Source organism: Eucyclogobius newberryi, unplaced genomic scaffold (genome assembly GCF_026437365.1).
Source record: "Eucyclogobius newberryi isolate DKJ021-1_F unplaced genomic scaffold, fEucNew1.0.hap1 SCAF_3, whole genome shotgun sequence".
Classification (NCBI taxonomy): domain Eukaryota; kingdom Metazoa; phylum Chordata; class Actinopteri; order Gobiiformes; family Gobiidae; genus Eucyclogobius; species Eucyclogobius newberryi.
Window position 1 is genome coordinate 37,671,078 of NW_027315945.1, and position 22,303 is coordinate 37,693,380.

At 44.2% G+C, this 22,303-nt stretch overlaps 1 protein-coding gene across 2 annotated transcripts in view; it reads right to left on the minus strand.

Moving 5' to 3' along the window:
- Nucleotides 1-19,882, minus strand: part of hace1 (HECT domain and ankyrin repeat containing E3 ubiquitin protein ligase 1) — a 40,158-nt gene extending 20,276 nt beyond the window's left edge. The window contains exons 1-15 of one of the 2 annotated variants that reach the window (XM_072460734.1): nucleotides 19,714-19,882; nucleotides 18,240-18,294; nucleotides 17,346-17,435; nucleotides 14,699-14,803; nucleotides 11,962-12,037; nucleotides 10,790-10,921; nucleotides 10,010-10,092; nucleotides 7,721-7,817; nucleotides 5,621-5,722; nucleotides 5,426-5,532; nucleotides 4,352-4,502; nucleotides 3,920-3,979; nucleotides 1,316-1,683; nucleotides 1,165-1,233; nucleotides 72-159 (exon numbers count right to left, since the gene is read on the minus strand). In XM_072460734.1, the coding sequence (XP_072316835.1) occupies nucleotides 72-159; nucleotides 1,165-1,233; nucleotides 1,316-1,683; nucleotides 3,920-3,979; nucleotides 4,352-4,502; nucleotides 5,426-5,532; nucleotides 5,621-5,722; nucleotides 7,721-7,817; nucleotides 10,010-10,092; nucleotides 10,790-10,921; nucleotides 11,962-12,037; nucleotides 14,699-14,803; nucleotides 17,346-17,435; nucleotides 18,240-18,294; nucleotides 19,714-19,801 (1,671 nt within the window). In that variant the 5' untranslated portion in view covers nucleotides 19,802-19,882. The remainder of the gene's footprint in view (nucleotides 1-71; nucleotides 160-1,164; nucleotides 1,234-1,315; nucleotides 1,684-3,919; nucleotides 3,980-4,351; nucleotides 4,503-5,425; nucleotides 5,533-5,620; nucleotides 5,723-7,720; nucleotides 7,818-10,009; nucleotides 10,093-10,789; nucleotides 10,922-11,961; nucleotides 12,038-14,698; nucleotides 14,804-17,345; nucleotides 17,436-18,239; nucleotides 18,295-19,713) is intronic. The other variant, XM_072460735.1, reaches the window with a different exon arrangement.
- Between the last annotated feature and the right edge of the window lie 2,421 nt (nucleotides 19,883-22,303).

Below are 22,303 nucleotides of genomic sequence, written 5' to 3' on the forward strand. Positions count from 1 at the left end.
TTTGAGTTCCGTTCTGAGTGAAACTAAAGTCGATCTTCAGTAAACGAAGAGAATAAAGGGCGTGTCCTCACCTGTCCTTTAATGATGTGCATGAAGCGGGACATGAGCTCGGGACACTCCAGCAGGAAGTGGAAGTGGTTAAAAATGATCTTTGGATTCCTGGAAGAGAGAAAGAGAGATGGAGGAGGAGGAGGAGGAGGAGGAGGAGGAGGAGGAGAAGGAGGGAGGGGGGGAGGGAGGAGTGAAGGGGCAAGAGGAGATGGTGAGAAAGAAGGAGGAGATGGAGGCGGAGGTGAGAAAGAGTGGGAAAGGCGAGGGGGGAATCAGAGGAGGAGAGGAGAAAGAGGAAAAGAGAAGAGAGATAGAAGAGGGAGGGAAAGTGGAGGACGGAGAGGAATGGGAGGAGAGAAAGAGGAAAGAGTGAGGAGAGAGAGAGTGGACAAAGAGGAAGAAAAGGGGAAGAGAAGAGGAGTTGGAGAGGAATAGGAGGAGAGAAAGAGGAAAGAAAGAGTAAGAGAGAAAGATAGAGTGGAGAGAGGAGGAAAAGGAGAAGAGGCGAGTGAGAAGAGGAGAGGGATAGGAAGAAAGGAGTTGGAGAGAAAGGAATAGGAGATGGAGGGAGGGGAGGAGAGCAATAGTGAGGAGAGATGGGCCCGAGGGAGTGAATGAAGGAGAGAAGGGGAGAAGGAGTGTGAAAGTGAGAAAGGAATGAGAGGAGAAGGAAGACAGAAGAGGGAGGTGTAGGGCAGAGAAAGAGAGGTAGAAAGGAAGGAGATAAGAGAGGAGAAGGCAGCGAGTGAGGAAGAGGAGAGGGAAGAGCGGAAAAGATGGCAGACAAAGTCATTAATGAGGGAGACATGGGAGAAGAGGAAGAGAGGGAGACATTAAGCAAAGTATTAAAGGACAAACATTGGCCTTAAACATACTCTTATCTCTTATCTTTACTTTGGCATTGAAACAAAACAATTCTACAAAAGCATGCCAGGAGTCGAGTTAGAGCATCTACCGGCAGCAGAGAGAATTACAATGGGGAAATAAACAAAAGCTAGCTTGTCCCAACATGATAATGCAATTGGCTTAAATGAGACAAGCGTCGATGAAGCCAAATACAACTCCGGGTGTAAATTTTGCATAATATTAAGTGTAGCAGAGGTTGGGACTCACCTGGTGACGAAACATTTGAGCACCTCGTCATGGTTACACACAAACTCTATGAAGCGAGGCGACGTCATTCTGAAAAAGAGTCACAGCGTCGACACCTGTTCGATACGAGCTTCCGCGTGAGATCGTTGGCGCGTCTGACCGCCCGACTCACCCCTGCGGCATCTGGCACGAGCAGCACAAGTAAAAGGCCTGTATGACGGCGCTCAGTCTGCTCGCCGTCATCGCAATCACGTCCTCGCCGTCCACGCACGCCTCCGCCTCCATGACGAGCTGCGGGTCCAGGGCGGGCAGCAGCTCGGGGCCGGCACCGTCGCAGGAGCTCGGGGCCGCCGCCGACCGGTCCAGGGCGGCCATGGAGGCGGGGCCGGCTGCGGAGGCGTCCCTCTGTTTGAGCAGCAGGGAGGCGATCTCGCTGCCAGAGGAGGTGGAGGAGCCGGGTGGGTCGCTCCTGGTCCGGTCCAGTTCGGTGGAGATCAGGACCAGCCACTCGTCCAGAGAGTGCCACAGCAGCTCCAGAGGCTGAGAGGAAACGCAACAGGAAAGCACCAAATCACCACCACCATCTCTGCGGATCGGCAGGGTCAAATCACCACTTTACATCGTAATAAAGTCCCATTCCACAAGTGAGTGTTAGAAACCTGTCTTCATGTGTTAGTACTTATCTCTGTGGCTGCCAACGTCTGGAGCAAATGGACTCTTAATCTTAGTCTGGAGTTTAGGGCCAACGCTGACTGAACACTTTGCTGTGCGGCAAAATACCACCTCCATTATTTTCATTGTGTGTGAACACGTTTAATGTTTTTATTGGTAGATGAAAAGGATAGATCAAGGTAGATCAAGAGGAAACCTACATGAGGAGAACATCCAAACTCTGCACAGAAAGGCTCCTGTGCTGCCTGGGAGGAGAATCCAACACCTACTGTTACTGTGAGGCCGATGCGCTGTCTGGGAGGGTCTTTCCCAGAAAAAATCTTGATCCTAAAAGCTAATATGGCACAAACCAAGAATAGCTCAAGATCTGGAGCTGGATCCCAGAGCGACCACAGATCCTGAGAGGACACATTTCCTCAGGGACAATAATCTATACCTTACCAGTCTAGTTCTCTACAGACTAGAGGACTGGGTGGGCATCACTGGCACTGCCCTAAACTGGCTAAGGTCTTATCTGGAAGACAGGAAGTGCTTTGTTGATATTGGCAACTGTGTCTCAGACCACATGCCCCTGACCTGTGGGGTGCCCCAAGGGTCAGTCCTGGGACCCCTTCTGTTCAGCCTCTACATGCTGCCGTTAGGTCAGCTGATACTCAGTGAAAATGTGTCCAATCACAATGATGCAGACGACACTCAGATCTATGTTTCACTGTCGGCAGGTGAATATGGACCAGTGGATTCACTCTGTCACTGCATCCAACAGATCAGTTTGTGGATGCAAAACAACTTTCTCCAGCTGAACTCAGACAAGACTGAAATCATTGTCTTTGTCCCACAGAAACAAAAGAAAGTGTTAGCGTCACCTCCAGAGTCTCGCTCTAAAACCTACAAACCAAGTTAGAAATCTGGGGGTAATAATGGACTCAGACTTGAACTTTAACAGCCACGTCAAATCAATAATATCAGCAGCGTTTTACCATCTAAAAAACATGTCCAAAATCAAAAATATAGTGTCAAAAGCAGATTTGGAGAGACTTATCCATGCGTTTGTCTCCAGTAGACTAGACTGTAACGGCTGCTCACTGGCCTCTCCAAACGAGCTGTAAAACAGCTGCAGTACATCCAGAACGCTACTGCTCGGGTCCTGACTAGAACCAGGAAGTACCATCACATTAGTCCTGTTCTCAGGTCTCTGCACTGCCCCCTGTGGCTCAGAGAAGAGACTTTAAAGCAGCTCTGCTTGTGTACAAGTCTCTCCATGGCCTAGCACCAAAGTACATCTTGGATATGTTAGTGCCATATGAACCATCTCGGACTCTGAGGACCTCAGGGACCGGCCTCCTACTGGTGCCAGAGTCAGGACTAAACATGGACCGGCCTCCTGCTGGTGCCAGAGTCAGGACTAAACATGGACCGGCCTCCTGCTGGTGCCAGAGTCAGGACTAAACATGGACCGGCCTCCTGCTGGTGCCAGAGTCAGGACTAAACATGGACCGGCCTCCTGCTGGTGCCAGAGTCAGGACTAAACATGGACCGGCCTCCTGCTGGTGCCAGAGTCAGGACTAAACATGGACCGACCTCCTGCTGGTGCCAGAGTCAGGACTAAACATGGACCGGCCTCCTGCTGGTGCCAGAGTCAGGACTAAACATGGACCGACCTCCTGCTGGTGCCAGAGTCAGGACTAAACATGGACCGGCCTCCTGCTGGTGCCAGAGTCAGGACTAAACATGGGGAATCTGCGTTTTGAACTGAAAATATTTAATTTGCCCTCTTCTCTTGTTCTATAAAGCACTGTGAATTGCCTTGTGTACGAATTTTGCTCTACAAATAAACTTGCCTTAATCTTAACTGCAACACTGAAAAAGAAAATGATAATTTTCATGGAGACCAGCAGTTGGTGGAACACACACACACACACACACGATTCCTTAATATATTTGATTTGTATTTTGCCATTTCAATTGTGCAAGAAATGAGTTAGTGCCGAAGCAAATCACCACATGGCCCCCAAGCTCCGTTTAAACCTGGACCCTCAGCGCGCTCCAGGTGATCGGATTCTGTGTGATCATGGTCAGTTTCTCATGCAGTAGTTTAAATTCTCACATCTAAAGCTGCCGAGCCTGTGGACACACTCTCCTCTTTCTCCAGTGGCTTTGCTCGCATCTGAAACCCATTACATGATGTTTTGAAGGAGAAAATGGTCAGAATGAAATAAAACTCCCATATTACGCTTTACTCCTCCGTCTTAACATGTCTGGTCGTGATTTTACTTTGGGGGTTATGTTTCAGGATCTAAAAATGACGTATTTGGGTGAAAAAAAAAGCCAAAATTTGACACGTCGACCTTTGGTAATCCTTCTTGTAATGGAAGTGTGTCGCCCTCTGGTGGCCATGATGGTGAATGGAGCTTAATAAAGGCTTTTTGTGGATGCATAACGTCAGACCGGAACGTGGCACGTAGCATGAGATGGGAGCTTTAAGCAGTTGTAATGTGGATGTACAGATGGGGGCCGGGGGGGGTCGGGGGGTCCGCACCTTAAAGACCTGACTTCTGGGCGTCTTGTTGCCGTTGTAGCCCATGTCGTTGCCGTTGTTCGGGGACGAGGGTCCGAGACGGAACACGTGGCAGAAAATGCGAACGATCCTCAACAGACTCTTCATCTGAGCCTCGTAACTGCTGGACAAACTGATGAATGCAAAGACAATGAAAACGTACGACATTTACCGCATCTTTTGCATTTTCGTTAAACTTCCTGCTTCGTGGAGAATCTATATTTGGACACAGCATTTTCAATCTGCTTTAACGATGAATTTGTGCAGGAGAAAAACACATTTTGTTGGAATACATGGACAAAATTGGGTACCGCCCCTTTAACGATGAGTCAATTATCATACCGTATTATACCGTATTTTCCGGACTATAAGTCACACCGGACTATAAGTCGCACCAGCCAAAAAATGCATAATAGAGAAGAAAAAAAACATATACAAGTCGCTCGCACCAGCCAAAAAATGCATAATAGAGAAGAAAAAAAACATATACAAGTCACTCTGGAGTATAAGTCGCATTTTTGGGGGAAATGTATTAAATCCAAGACCAAGAACAGACATTTAATCTTGAAATGCAGTTTAAAATAATAACAGATGAGAGAACATGGTGAATAGGTGTACGTATGCTAACATGCTAACATGCTAACGCTAACACCTTCAGCTACATGAGGCACAGACAGAACTGTGGTAAGTGTCTGGTATGTTAACGTAACATATGAACAGTTATTCAGATAACTATAGCATAAAGAACATGCTAACAAGTTTACCAAAGCATCAGTTTTACCCCAAATCACTAAATCCATTGAATTCTTCTTCCTCTGTGTCACTTCTAAACAACTCCACAAACTCCAGAGGAAGAAGAAGTGCAGATTCTTCTTCTGCGTCGCTTGGAGCCTAGAGCGCCCTCTTGTGGTTGTCAGAGTGAAAAGAGCAAATACTGTCAGATATAAGTCGCTCCAAAGTATAAATATAAGTATAAGTCGCACCCCGGCTAAAACTATGAAAAACGGTGCGATTTATAGTGGGGAAAATACGTTAAATTAAAGAGTAAAACTGCACCTGAGCAGCTTGTGTCCGTTGGTCGTGGCCACTTCAGCCAAACTGGTGAGGATCCTCTGATAGTGGGAGTCGTTCTGCTGGGACAAGTGCTCCAGGACCTGCCGCAGCTGGGGGCCCGGAGCGGGACACGTTAGAGGGAGGATTCATCATACTTCATACACATGTGCAAACGCTGTGTCGGGAAAAGGTCCCTACCATGTTTTCTTTGATGTCGTCGTTTTGGGTCATCTGAACGAGCGCCAGGAACAAGCGGCCGTGGTGCTGGATCAGGATCTCGCACGTCTCGCCGTATCCGCCCTGCGAAGAGAAGACGACGCCCCCAAACCGCCGCCTGCGTGAGGACTTTTGCACCAGAGTTATGAACAGATCCACATTCTTCATCAGTCCGAAAAATGGGATACTGGAAATTACGTCTTTCTCTCCCGGGGGCCAAATGCGGCCCTCAGACCAATGTTTGTTGGCCCTCCGGCTTCCTGCTAAGTTGGCCCAAACAACAAAAAGTAGTACTTATTAGTGTAAAATTGGAAACATTCTAACATGTTTATGTTAATATTAATGATCCAAGTCTTATTAAAGGTGGAGAGGCTCATAAAAACTATGTCTAATGCAAAATTTCAAATGGTTCACCTGATTGTCGGGTTGTCTGTGGCCGTCTGCTCCGTTTAAGTTTCAAAATGTGGCCCTCGGTGAAAACAGGGGACGAAAGGGCAGTGAGAGTCGACGGCGGGGCAGTGGGAGTCGACGGCGGGGCAGTGGGAGGCGACGACGGGGCAGTGGGAGGCGACGACGGGGCAGTGGGAGGCGAGGACGGGGCAGTGGGAGGCGACGACGGGGCAGTGGGAGGCGACGACGGGGCAGTGGGAGGCGACAACGGGGCAGTGGGAGGCGACAACGGGGCAGTGGGAGGTTACGGGGCAGTGAGAGGTTACGGGGCAGTGAGAGGTTACGGGGCAGTGAGAGGTTACGGGGCAGTGAGAGGTTACGGGGCAGTGAGAGGTTACGGGGCAGTGAGAGGTTACGGGGCAGTGAGAGGTTACGGGGCAGTGGGAGGCAACGACAGGGCAGTGGGAGGCGACGAGAGAGCAGTGGGAGGCGACGACAGAGCAGTGGGAGGCGACGACAGGGCAGTGGGAGGCGACGACAGGGCAGTGGGAGGCGACGAGAGAGCAGTGGGAGGCGACGAGAGAGCAGTGGGAGGCGACGAGAGAGCAGTGGGAGGCGACGACAGAGTAATGGGAGGCGACGACGAGGCAGTGGGAGGCGACGACAGAGCAGTGGGAGGCGACGACAGAGTAGTGGGAGGTGACGACAGAGTAGTGGGAGGTGACGACAGAGCAGTGGGAGGTGACGACAGAGCAGTGGGAGGCGACGACAGAGCAGTGGGAGGCGACGACAGTGCAGTGGGAGGCGACGACAGAGCAGTGGGAGGCGACGACAGAGCAGTGGGAGGCGACGACAGAGTAGTGGGAGGCGACGACAGAGCAGTGGGAGGCGACGACAGAGTAGTGGGAGGTGACGACAGAGTAGTGGGAGGTGACGACAGAGCAGTGGGAGGCGACGACAGAGTAGTGGGAGGTGACGACAGAGCAGTGGGAGGCGACGACAGAGCAGTGGGAGGCGACGACAGTGCAGTGGGAGGCGACGACAGAGCAGTGGGAGGCGACGACAGAGCAGTGGGAGGCGACGACAGAGTAGTGGTAGGCGACGACAGAGCAGTGGGAGGCGACGACAGAGTAGTGGGAGGCGACGACAGAGTAGTGGGAGGCGACGACAGAGTAGTGGGAGGCGACGACAGAGTAGTGGGAGGCGACGACAGAGCAGTGGGAGGCGACGACAGAGCAGTGGGAGGTGACGACAGAGTAGTGGGAGGCGACGACAGAGCAGTGGGAGGTGACGACAGAGCAGTGGGAGGTGACGACAGAGTAGTGGGAGGCGACGACAGAGCAGTGGGAGGCGACGACAGAGCAGTGGGAGGCGACGACAGAGTAGTGGGAGGTGACGACAGAGTAGTGGGAGGCGACGACAGAGCAGTGGGAGGTGACGACAGAGCAGTGGGAGGTGACGACAGAGTAGTGGGAGGCGACGACAGAGCAGTGGGAGGTGACGACAGAGCAGTGGGAGGTGACGACAGAGCAGTGGGAGGCGACGACAGAGCAGTGGGAGGCGACGACAGAGTAGTGGGAGGTGACGACAGAGTAGTGGGAGGCGACGACAGAGTAGTGGGAGGCGACGACAGAGCAGTGGGAGGCGACGACAGAGTAGTGGGAGGCGACGACAGAGCAGTGGGAGGCTCACCTGAACACACAGATCGAGGGGCGTGACTCCGTTCTTGTCAGCGACGTATTTGGCGCCGCGGGAGAGAAGGATCTGAGCCGTGTCCCGCTGGCCGTGACTAAAGAGAAACACTTGAGTCACACGTGTTCCACAGACGTGTTCCAGCGTCACTCTTTACATGCAAACGAAAAAAATGTTTTTTATAAAATTTGGTTTTGACGTCTTGGACAAGCTCTGTCCTTGTCCAAGTATACGTGCAGAGAAAGTCAAATTCCTGAAAAGAATGTGTCGTCCTCCTAACACTAGGTGGCGATATGCGTCTTTTCAGCTACTAATAAAACCCCCCATTCCAGTTGACCTTTTGCGTCACATATAAACAACTGCCGTGCGCTTTTTCGAACAACAGCCGTCGCACAGCTTTGTTCATCTTGTATGTAATGTCCGCGTTAGTTATTGTGCAGATAAAGTGCACACTAACCCTGGTGTTGTGTTCTTCCTTGTGTGGTTGTGTTCTTCCTTGTGTGGTTGTGTTCCTCCTTGTGTGGTTGTTATCTTCCTTGTGTGGTTGTGTTCTTCCTTGTGTGGTTGTGTTCTTCCTTGTGTGGTTGTGTTCCTCCTTGTGTGGTTGTGTTCCTCCTTGTGTGGTTGTGTTCTTCCTTGTGTGGTTGTGTTCTTCCTTGTGTGGTTGTGTTCTTCCTTGTGTGGTTGTGTTCTTCCTTGTGTGGTTGTGTTCTTCCTTGTGTGGTTGTGTTCTTCCTTGTGTGGTTGTGTTCTTCCTTGTGTGGTTGTGTTCTTCCTTGTGTGGTTGTGTTCCTCCTTGTGTGGTTGTGTTCTTCCTTGTGTGGTTGTGTTCCTCCTTGTGTGGTTGTGTTCTTCCTTGTGTGGTTGTGTTCTTCCTTGTGTGGTTGTGTTCCTCCTTGTGTGGTTGTGTTCTTCCTTGTGTGGTTGTGTTCCTCCTTGTGTGGTTGTGTTCTTCCTTGTGTGGTTGTGTTCTTCCTTGTGTGGTTGTGTTCTTCCTTGTGTGGTTGTGTTCTTCCTTGTGTGGTTGTGTTCTTCCTTGTGTGGTTGTGTTCTTCCTTGTGTGGTTGTGTTCTTCCTTGTGTGGTTGTGTTCCTCCTTGTGTGGTTGTGTTCCTCCTTGTGTGGTTGTGTTCTTCCTTGTGTGGTTGTGTTCTTCCTTGTGTGGTTGTGTTCCTCCTTGTGTGGTTGTGTTCTTCCTTGTGTGGTTGTGTTCCTCCTTGTGTGGTTGTGTTCTTCCTTGTGTGGTTGTGTTCCTCCTTGTGTGGTTGTGTTCTTCCTTGTGTGGTTGTGTTCTTCCTTGTGTGGTTGTGTTCTTCCTTGTGTGGTTGTGTTCCTCCTTGTGTGGTTGTGTTCTTCCTTGTGTGGTTGTGTTCTTCCTTGTGTGGTTGTGTTCCTCCTTGTGTGGTTGTGTTCTTCCTTGTGTGGTTGTGTTCCTCCTTGTGTGGTTGTGTTCTTCCTTGTGTGGTTGTGTTCTTCCTTGTGTGGTTGTGTTCTTCCTTGTGTGGTTGTGTTCTTCCTTGTGTGGTTGTGTTCTTCCTTGTGTGGTTGTGTTCTTCCTTGTGTGGTTGTGTTCCTCCTTGTGTGGTTGTGTTCCTCCTTGTGTGGTTGTGTTCTTCCTTGTGTGGTTGTGTTCTTCCTTGTGTGGTTGTGTTCCTCCTTGTGTGGTTGTGTTCTTCCTTGTGTGGTTGTGTTCCTCCTTGTGTGGTTGTGTTCTTCCTTGTGTGGTTGTGTTCCTCCTTGTGTGGTTGTGTTCTTCCTTGTGTGGTTGTGTTCTTCCTTGTGTGGTTGTGTTCTTCCTTGTGTGGTTGTGTTCTTCCTTGTGTGGTTGTGTTCTTCCTTGTGTGGTTGTGTTCTTCCTTGTGTGGTTGTGTTCTTCCTTGTGTGGTTGTGTTCTTCCTTGTGTGGTTGTGTTCTTCCTTGTGTGGTTGTGTTCTTCCTTGTATGGTTGTGTTCTTCCTTGTATGGTTGTGTTCCTCCTTGTCTGGTTGTGTTCCTCCTTGTCTGGTTGTGTTCCTCCTTGTGTGGTTGTGTTCTTCCTTGTATGGTTGTGTTCTTCCTTGTATGGTTGTGTTCCTCCTTGTCTGGTTGTGTTCCTCCTTGTCTGGTTGTGTTCCTCCTTGTGTGGTTGTGTTCTTCCTTGTGTGGTTGTGTTCTTCCTTGTGTGGTTGTGTTCCTCCTTGTGTGGTTGTGTTCTTCCTTGTATGGTTGTGTTCTTCCTTGTATGGTTGTGTGCTTCAACGTTTTCTCCACAAATACCTGCTCGATTGGTGTAAAACTATAATTTACCGACCTGCAGGCGAAGTAAAGGGGCGTGGCTCCGGACACGTTGGGCCGGTTGATGTCGGCGCCGCTGTCCAGGAGACACAACACTGTCTGGAAAACACGGGAAAAAGGCACAAGCGGCGAAGTCGAGACGATTTAGCAATCGTTGTGGGTCATAATAAAGAAAATAATTATAATTGTTTCCATTTTACAAGCAAAATTGGGCAGTGTAAATAAAGCTATACTTAAAGTGCTTCTGTATCGGTCGGTTTATGTCGCATTTAGTTTACTTAGTTTACCCCGTTGATCATAGTGTCAATAACTGTGAATAATGTGACCTCCCTTAGCAAGAAATTAGTGTTTAGTGTTTGTATTATTTAGACTGTACCGGTTATTTACGGTTGGGCTTATATTTCTCTTCATATTGATGGAGCACTATTTGATACATATTTATTTGATTCTTTTTTCAAAAATGTTCTCTGATAAATAAAAAAAAACTAACAAAAAAATACTCCTTTGCTTTCAACAAAATTACAAAAATAAAATCAAAATAAATACAATAAATGAAAAATAAATACAATTAAATAAAACCAAATATAAGACATCAAATTAAATAATTTGAAAAATAATGGCTTTCAGTATTAAAATCGTTGCATTTTATGGCATGTCTGTGGAGCTAAATCCAAACAAATCAAAGCACGTGTGGATTTTCATTGTGCATATTGACTTCAAAACACAGTAAATCTCCGACAGACACAGACTTCCACAGACTTCCACAGACTTCCACAGACACACACACTTCTCTTACAGTTTTGTGTCCGTTCTGGCAGGCCACGTGCAGCGCCGTTTGTCCCATGGCGTCCTCCACGTCCACGTTGGTGACGTGCTGCACCAGGTCGTGGAGGAGCTCCGTGCGCCCGTTCACCGCCAGCCAGTGGATCTGCGGCGGCCAGAGTCACGTCACCATGGAAACGAGTCGCCATTGAACCAGACGCTCCGTTTCCATGACAAACGTACACAGCATAAAAGCAGGAAAATCGTGATTATTCAGGTCATTCAGGTATAATTGTAAGAGCTAAAAAATAATAATCAAGACCATTTTAGAAGCAAAATTAAGTCTTTTTAGTTCAATCCATTGTCCAAATTATAGACTTAAATGTAAAGAACTTTTTTATCTGGCGGTTTTTGTCACATTTAACTTTCTTTTGTCTTTCAAAAAGACATTATTTAAGTCACAATATAATCATTAAAAATTATAATTGTGACATTTTTAGAGGAAAAATGCATTGTAAAAAATGTATTTATAGAAATTAAAATAAGACGGGGTGGCGCTCTTGCCTCCCAAGAAGGAGATCATGGGTTCGATTCCGGGACCAGACCAACATCACATGATCTCTCTGGGTGGAGTCTGCATGTTCTCCCCGTGTTACCGTGGGTTCTCTCTGGCTTCCTCCCACCGTCCAAAGACATGCATGTGTTAGGCAAAAATTGGTGACTCTAAATTGGCCCTAGAGAACTGTCTGTAATGTCTATGTCTCTGTGTTGGCCCTGCGACAAGTTGGCCACTGTCCAAGATGTACCCCGCCTAAGGGGATAGGCTCCAGTCACCCGCGACCCCGAAAGGGAAGAAGCGGTAGAAAATGGATGGATGGAAATTAAAATAAGTCTAACTAAATTAAGTCTAAAAAAAAAGTTCAGCAGCAAAATGAAGTCTTTTCTGCTCAGAAATGTAAACCTAAATGTAAAATCCTTGCTTACTTTACCGTTTATGTCGAATTGATCGTTCAGAAAGTGTGATTAACACTTAACATTTGACATCGTGACATCCCCAGCGCTGTCTATTAACGTTAAAAAATCCCTTAGAAATACTCATATATAATAAATAAAATACATTCCATCAGTTCCATATATGAATACAGAGCCATTTTTTCAACAGCTCTGTCAATAAATGAAAATAAAGTAAATAAGGCGGAGTCTTACGGCCGTGAGCCCCTCGTTGTTGCAGATGTTGACGTCGGCGTTGAACTCCAGCAGTTTCCCCATGCACTTCTTCTGCCTGCGACGACATCGATATCGCCACATTCAGTATAGCCACGTATCGATATCACCACATTTAGAATCACCACGTATCAATATCACCACATTTACCATTGCCACGCATCGATATCGCCACATTTACCATTGTGGTTTTGTAGTTTTCTCCTACTCAGGTTTGGTAGTTTTTTCCTGGCCGGTGGAGGGGGTCTCGGGACGGGGGAGCTGGGGTTGACTTTATTAATATTTTTTTTATTAATAATTTTATCTATTTTTTATTATTATTATTATTTTGATTATTATTTCATTTCTAATTTCAAGGGTTAAATTTTATCAATTAGTGTTTTTAATCATTAAATTGGTCATTTTTATTATTATTATTTTTTTTTTGGATAATTTATCTAATTATTGTTATTATTCATTTTTTGTTGTGTTATTAATTATTAATTAATATTTTCTCTGATTGGTAATTGATTGATGATATGATATTAAACAGGGTTTTAAGATAATCAAAAGAGTGGTATTGTAATGGCAGAAAATGGGTCATGTCATGTCATTCTAATGTTTTAGGCCATGACATGTCACGGAATTAATATCTGTGTTGTTCTCCTGTGTGCAGATGGGATAAGAATATGAGGTCCTGATTATACTGAATATCTACTGTCCGGCGCCTCTTAATCATCAATTAATGCGTCAGGACCAGATTCGGTGTGGAAATGGTCTTTGATTAAACCTCTGAAGAGAGAGCTGGAACCGTCACAGACGTGATAGTCTGGTCTATCTCTTTTTGAGCTGATTTGGGTTGTGATTATGTTATGTTTGTTACCACCTATAAAAGGTGTACTTTGTAAATTGTAAAGTTAGGTAGGGACAGAACGAACTTGTCTTAGGGAGAGAGAGGGTGTTTATCCACTGTGCACGTGAATAAACTTCCACCTTTTGAGAGAGACCGAGAGACTCTGTTTCTGCTTCAAGTTATTGCCTGGTTACTCTTTACTTGATCATTGTTTACAGGAAACTGCCGTAACAACACGTATCGATACCACCACATTTAGCATCACCACGTATCGATATCACCACATTTACCATCGCCACGCATCGATATCGCCACATTTACCATTGCCACGTATCGATATCACCACATTTACCATTGCCACGTATCGATATCACCACATTTAGCATCACCACGTATCGATATCACCACATTTACCATCGCCACGTATCGATATCACCACATTTACCATCGCCACGTATCGATATCACCACATTTACCATCGCCACGTATCGATATCACCACATTTAGCATCGCCACGTATCGATATCGCCACATTTACCATTGCCACGTATCGATATCACCACATTTAGCATCGCCACGTATCGATATCGCCACATTTACCATTGCCACGTATCGATATCACCACATTTAGCATCGCCACGTATCGATATCACCACATTTAGCATCGCCACGCATCGATATCGCCACATTTACCATCGCCACGTATCGATATCACCACATTTAGTATCGCCACGTATCGATATCACCACATTTACAATCGCCACGTATCGATATCACCACATTTACAATCGCCACGTATCGATATCACCACATTTAGCATCACCACGTATCGATATCACCACATTTACCATCGCCACGTATCGATATCACCACATTTAACATCGCCACGTATCGATATCACCACATTTAGCATCGCCACGTATCGATATCGCCACATTTACCATTGCCACGTATCGATATCACCACATTTAGCATCGCCACGTATCGATATCACCACATTTAGCATCGCCACGCATCGATATCGCCACATTTACCATCGCCACGTATCGATATCACCACATTTAGTATCGCCACGTATCGATATCACCACATTTACAATCGCCACGTATCGATATCACCACATTTAGCATCGCCACGTATCGATATCACCACATTTAGCATAGCCATGTATCGATATCACCACATTTACCATCGCCACGTATCGATATCACCACATTTAGCATCGCCATGTATCGATATCGCCACATTTAGCATCGCCACGCATCGATATCACCACATTTACCATTGCCACGTATCGATATCGCCACATTTAGCATCGCCACGTATCGATATCACCACATTTAGCATCGCCACGCATCGATATCGCCACATTTACCATTGCCACGTATCGATATCACCACATTTACTATCGCCACGTATCGATATCACCACATTTACACAAAGAAACAACTTTTTTGACTGAAAATTGACATTAGAGTTTTGGCCCAGTGTTTGCTGGGTAATTTCCTAGTGTGATGTCATCAAATACAAACAGGAAGTGAAATTCTAAACCTAAAAAATGTGGTATTCTGTGATATTTTTTTTAATTCTTTTTTAGACAACGTCAAAAAAATATATTTAACTTAACTGCACTTTAGTTCAATACGTTGTCCGACCAGTAGGGGGCGCTTTAAAACAGAATCTTTCTTTACTTACTGTTATTTAATACGTCTGTGTGTCATGTGACTGTTTGTATTGACACGTGCGTATAAATGTATAAAAGCTGAGCGGCCGCACGCGTCTCAGCTTTCACATCCTTCCAAACACGACAAGCGCGACCGAAACGCTTTGTCACGGGCAACGTGATCTTCCCAGCGACGGGACGGGCGAGTGACAAGACGGTCCTACCCGTTCCTGGCGGCGAGGTGCAGCGGCGTGCAGCCCGAGATGTCCTGGTAGTTCGGGTTCGCTCCTCGTTTCAACAGCAGCACGAGACATTCCACCGAACCACAGCTGCGAAAAGATCAAAACGATGAAACGTCTCTCGGGAGTTCGAGCAAAAGCAACTACCGTATTTTCCAGATTATAAGTCGCACCTTTTTTCATAAATTTGGCCGGGGTGCGACTTATACTCCAGAGCGACTTGTGTGATATTATTAGTTATCTTCACACTGACAACCACAAGAGGGCGCTCTAGGCTCTAAGCGACGCAGAAGAAGAATCTACACTTCCTCTGGAGTTTGTGGAGTTTAGAAGTGACACAGAGGAAGAAGAATTCAATGGATTTAGTGATTTGGGGTAAAACTGATGCTTTGGTAAACTTGTTAGCATGTTCTTTATGCTATAGTTATCTGAATAACTGTTCATATGTTACGTTAACATACCAGACACTTACCACAGTTCTGTCTGTGCCTCATGTAGCTGAAGGTGTTAGCGTTAGCATACGTCATGTAGCTGAAGGTGTTAGCGTTAGCATACGTCATGTAGCTGAAGGTGTTAGCGTTAGCATACGTCATGTAGCTGAAGGTGTTAGCGTTAGCATACGTCATGTAGCTGAAGGTGTTAGCGTTAGCATACGTCATGTAGCTGAAGGTGTTAGCGTTAGCATACGTCATGTAGCTGAAGGTGTTAGCGTTAGCATACGTACACCTATTCACCACGTTCTCTCATCTGTTATTATTTTAAACTGCATTTCAAGAGGAAATGTCTGTTCTCTGTTTTAGATTTGATCAAATACATTTCCCCCAAAAATGCGACTTATAGTCTTTTTTCTTCTCTATTAGGCTTTTTGGGCTGGTGCGACTTATACTATGGAAAATATGGTAGACATAAAAGTACCAGTAAACGGCGTATTTATGTGTTCAGAGTTAAATACGTTAGATTAAACTCATGAAACGCTTTTAATCTAAATGAAACGACTGTCGACGAAAGAAAATGTCGGCGCCATCGACCGATTAATCGACTGCGCAACCGAAGGATTAAATCTGTTATTGGATATTGAACATTTTTGACAGTATTTCCCGTGCGCGAGTCATTTTGTTCTCGGCGCGTCAGATTTGACTGTTGGACAAATTAGTAAAAAATAGAAAACGGAGACCAAAAATATGGCTAGACGATATATACACGATCTATACACAATCTATACACGATCTATACACGATCTATACACAATCTATAATCTATACACGATCTATACACGATCTATAATCTATACACGATCTATACACGATCTATACACGATCTATACACGATCTATACACGATCTATACACGATCTATACACAATCTATACACGATCTATACACGATCTATACACGATCTATACACGATCTATACACGATCTATACACGATCTATACACGATCTATACACAATCTATACACAATCTATAATCTATACACGATCTATACACGATCTATACACGATCTATAATCTATACACGATCTATACACGATCTATACACGATCTATACACGATCTATACACGATCTATAGACGATATATACACGATATATACACGATATATACACGATCTATACACGATCTATACACAATCTATACACGATCTATACACGATCTATACACGATCTATACACGATCTATACACGATCTATACACAATCTATAATCTATACACGATCTATACACGATCTATACACGATCTATAATCTATACACGATCTATACACGATCTATACACGATCTATACACGATCTATAGACGATATATACACGATATATACACGATATATACACGATATATACACGATATATACACGATATATACACGATATATACACGATATATACACGATATATACACAATATATACACAATATATACACGATCTATACTTGATATATACACGATCTATAGACGATATATACACGATATATACACAATATATACACGATATATACACAATATATACACAATCTATAGACGATATATACACGATCTATACACGATCTATACTTGATATATACACGATCTATAGACGATCTATACACAATCTATACACAATGTATACTCGATCTATACACAATATATACTCGATCTATACACGATCTATACACAATATATACTCGATCTATACACAATATATACTCGATCTATACACAATATATACTCGATCTATACACAATATATACACGATCGATAGACAATATATACACGATATATAGAAACACGATCACGCCAGAAATAGTTTCACGCTGTTGTCATTTTTTACAAAAGTGAAAAGTTAGTTTGTGAACTTCACTAAACTCAACATAAACGTGTGAAGCATGTCATCGGTATCGGTAAATATCGGTTACCGCCGGCAACAGTAAGACACGTATCTGATGATGACTAAACTAAATTTGACAAAAACGATTAAAAAAAGATATTTATTTTATGGCTGAATAATGAACAAAAAACACGTCATTTTGCTTCTAAAATTGTCACGATTGTTATTTTTGTGGCTCTCGTTTCCATTTCGTGACCCGATTGATCGCGATTATCGATAAACCGAACGACCTGGACGTCGCTCAAACAAAAGGAAGGAAGAGGCGGGGCTTTACTTGGCGGCGATGTGCAGCAGACTTCGTTTGACGCGCCCAAACGCGTAGTTCACGTCGAACTTGGAGTTGAACAGCAGCTCCGACACTGACCTGCAGGGGGCAGAGCAGCAGGACAAAGAGGATCAAAACCCCAGAGGAAACCATCTATTGTGCAGCGTCGAAAAGGGCGTGGCCAAAGTCGTTTGTGATATTTGCAAATAAGAAAATGATACGTCCCTTTGGCTCCAGGAGGTGTTTGAAAAGAAAACCTGTTAATCCTGTAATAGTTCATTGTATGTGTTTTTATTCATGTTCAGCTACATAATGTAAACTTTATTTATGTTACGTAAGAAGAGGCTTTAATATAAGACATTTAAGGTTTTTGCATCTTCCTGAATCTACTCTTATTTTGTCTACTGTATGTTTTTGTTGCTGTATTTTGTGCATGTGAAAAAAATAAATAAAATAAATAAAATAAATAAAATAAATAAAATAAATAAAATAAATAAAATAAATAAAATAAATAAAATAAATAAAATAAATAAAATACATTTTTAAATATAGAATTGTTTAGATTCTTTAATTGATTTATTAAATAAAAATACATTGTAAAAAATATTCATAAAATAAAAAGACTATATAAATGAAATACAGACTATATATAACAGCAATAATACATTATTCTGGAGTCTGGACATCACCTCTTCTAAATAGACACAAAAGGTAAAATATTTTCTCTTCAAATTTAAAAAGAAGTGACATTACTCGATCACAAAACAAAAGAGCCAAAATTGTTAGTGGAAAAGACTTTAAAGTTTAACAATTTAACATTTGTGCTTGTGAATGGCAGTTCAATCTGAAACGACCACCACAAATATTTCAATATCGTGCAGAAAACCCACTGGACGGACTCACCGGTGCTGGTCAGCCATGACCATCGGCATCAGCGTGTACACGGCGGTCTCATTGTCTGAGGAGGAGAACCAGGATTTTAAAAAACATACATTTACATTTCTTTAGCGTGTGCTTTATATTTTCTATCCCGTGTTTTATGTAATTGTCTAATTTGTGGCTTTTTTAACCCGTCTATTTGGACTAAAACACTTTGAAAAACATGAAATTGATCTGTTAAGTCACGCCCCCTTCAGACAAACAAACGCCAACGTGTTTTTTCCCGTGGCGAGGATCGTATGAACTCCATCATGTTCAGACACGATCGTGACATAAAGAGAGCGAGCCGAAGGGAAAGACGCACAAGACACGATGTTCTAACCAAATGATCTGCTCCTAAACTTGACACTTAAATACATAATGTCAGGTGTGTGACCATTATAGAAGCAAAAATGTCCTTTCAGTTCAATCTGCACAACTTAAATCTATTGTGCCGTTTATGTCACAATTTACTTATTTACGTTCAGAGTTTGATTTCACACTATTGGGGCAGTGATGTATTAGAAGTTGGGGGTTATGGAAATGAAAGGACATTAAGGACCGTATTAGCAAAGTACAGTATTTTCCAGACTATAGATTGCACCTTTTTTCATAGTTTTGGCAGGGGTGCGACTTATACTTATATTTATACTTGTATACTTATACTCCAGAGCGACTTATATGTGATATTATTTGATATTTTCACACTTGCAACTGCATTTCTTATCATATATACTCAATATATGTTTTTATCTTCTCTATATTATGCATTTTTTGGCTGGTGCGACTTATACTCCGGAAAATACGGTACTCGAAAATAGGAATCCTCCATAAACAGCTGTTGTAGCAAACTGAACATCAGAATTGCCAAAGGTCGTCCATCTGACAGGAAGCTATGGTTTTTACACAGAACATATTGTAAAAGGCTGATATGTTTTCATTAAATAGTCAGCCTATTTTTTATCTTTTAGCAGATTATTACCTATTATATTGCACCGTTTCACCAAAGCAAGTTCCTATGTTTGAGAATTCTGTTCATTTTCCTTTTTTGCTCTACTAATACATTAAATAGCGGGAACCGGATATTTATTATGATCAATTTTCCTTTTTTGTACTGTTTATTTTTCATTTTACACCAAAGCGTATATTGTAAAAGCAGCAGTGTGTGATAAAAATGAGTCCGCTGTGCGCTGTGTGCAGGGTTAACACGCTCGGGCCTGAAAATAATACACATTTACTTCATTAAAACGCAAAGATTAAATGACATAACACCCTGGATGTGTGACAAAGGAGTTTGGACATTGACCACTGCGTCATCACGGGATTCTCACGGTGTTTTATCTCTTCAGGCTCGTGACAGAAACATTCCATCAGCTGAATCTCAATAATAATGATGATAATAGAAAAGGCAGAGACACTGACACGTTCCCTCTTCCCTCCACACCGTCCCGGGACTCACCCTCCGGGAGCTCCACGGTCCTCGCCCGGCGCAGGGAGCGTGTCAGGCGGCTCAGCTGTACGTTAAGCTGCTCCATGGCCCGCTCCATTATAGGCGACGCATGGGCATAATCCAGGCCGAGGGAGGCGAACCGTCCGCCGGGTTCAAGGGCTGGGCAGCGGCGCCGGGGGCCGGAGGCCGGAGGGGAGCAGGAGGGACCGGGGGCGGAGAGAGAGGGAGGGACCGGGGGGTATCTGCGGGAGCTTTCGGGCCCGCGGAGGGAGCAGCAGGGACCGGGGCGGAGAGAGAGGGAGGACCGGGGGGTGTCTGCGGGGGAGGACCGGGGCGGAGGGAGCAGGAGGGACCGGGGCGGAGGGAGCAGGAGGACCGGGGGCCGTCTGCGGGAGCTTTCGGGCCCGCGGAGGGAGCAGGAGGACCGGGAGTGTCTGCGGGGAGGACCGGGGGTGTCTGCGGGGAGGACCGGGGGTGTCTGCGGGGAGGACCGGGGGTGTCTGCGGGGAGGACCGGGGGTGTCTGCGGGAGCTTTCCGGCCCGTTTGTTTGGGTGCTAAACGCGGGTTGAATAGTCTAAGGCCCGGGGTCCTCTCGGTTCCCTCCTCGGTCCGCTCGGTCCAGTCTGTAAACGCCAAAGCAAAGCGGCCCCGCCTCGGCTACTTCCTGTTGCGGTCTTCTTCTTCTTCTTCTTCTTCTTCGTCTTTTTTATTTGTGTTTATTGCGGCGCTACAGGCTGAGTAAGGTGTGTGCCGCCACCTGCTGCATCGAAGGTTGTTACTTTATGCCATTGTCGGTGTTATGCCTCGTCCAGGAGGTTCTGCTGTAGAAAAACATTCTGGACTCTTGTTTTTAGATAGAAACAAGACGATTCTCTTTTTCTGAGCAGAAGAGATGGTTTGAAAGAAGAGTTTAGTAGGCCATTTCTGTTAAAAAAAGAGACAGAAATGGGGGTTTAAAGTTCAACCTCCCCGTCGTGTACAACAGTGTTTTAAACCCTAGAGCGGGAGACGCCCGGGGCATTCTGAGGGTAATCCGGTACTCAGTGAGGAGGGAGCGACAGTCGGTTTACAATAGGAAACAAAGAAGAGGAGTTACATGCAAAACGTTCTATAATGGTTGTTTATGGTTTCTAAGTGAAACTGTAAACAACCATTATCAGGTGGGCGGGGCTTACTCAGAGTAGGATGAATAGACTCTTCTCTTGTGCTGTTTGTCTCGTCCACTTTCTCCTCTCGGACATCTAAAGACCCCAAAGCTGGAGCTAAACATGTCACTTTGGAGAGAAGTGGAATAAAAAAAAAAAAAAAATTATTTGACTTTGAATTTAATATTAGTTTCCATTAAAAATCCAAACAAAAAGTAAAGGCAGTCATCAATGAGTCTCATTGTTGAACCTTCTTAAATATACTGTACATTGTTGTGATGTACTGTGTGTTGTGCTGTATTTTGAACAATACTTATCTGTAGAAATGCGGTTAAAAATACAATATTTAGAGGTCAGTCTCTTCTAAAACGCTGTCCCGCTTCTGCTGGCGCTGGTGGTCTCAGTGTTGTTATGTTTGTCATTGCACTTCCTGTATTACAATGACGTCGTCTTATTGAACATCGATACGTTATTAATATCACATTTGACACTGCGAAACATTCTGTATTGGCTGTGGAAAAACGATACTCTTGCACAAAATTCAGCAGAGCAATATATACGTGAGAGTTGAGTACTAGCAGTGCTTTCTTAACTTTTGTTTACATATATATTAAAGTTATAATAAAAATAAGCTGTCATTCTTGTCTCTGATACATTTATTGTCCCGGCGAAGAGTTGTGTTTATGTAAATCCGACCCGGACGATTAAGTTTGTTGGTGAAATGTTGACAATTGGAGCGGAAGTTTGCCAGGGTCGTCATAGTTACACTTTGATCTAAATAAAATAAATAAATTAAATTGAATAAAATTAAATAAAATAAAAATATATAAATAAACGAATAAACATAATAATAAAATAAATAATAATAATAATGAATAAAAACATGTTTGTAGTACCACTGTTTATTTTTATTTTCTGTATATATCTTGTCTAATCCATTTCACTTTGTCATTAATGAATCATACTTATTTCACAGAACATGGTTTTTTTAAGTAATGGCATTTTTCTTCCACACAAAGATGTTTATTCAAAGTTCTAATGGTGTTTTGGGTCCTTTATCTCCACGTTCCTGTGACATTGTCGTGATAAATCAGGTGGACAAAGCCTGCATTACTAAAGAAAACAGGTAGGGGGCGCCAGGTTCTCCTTGTTTAATGCTCCGATGAGAGTTAAATCTGGACGTGGCTCCATAGTGCAATAATTTACAGAGATAATTACAGTTTTTGTCCTTTATACGAGTTAATAATTTTTTGAAAGCCTAATAAATCAAATAACTTTATTCACTATATAATATGTAATCTAGCCTGATGCATTTCATTCAAACAGGTTTGAATTCTTTGAGGAAAAAAATAAGTTTCATATAAACATTTGAAATTGTTCATTCATATTACACACCTTGTTCCCCTGTCGACTGTAGCTGGATCTTTGTGTTTTAATGACGTTCATCGTGTTT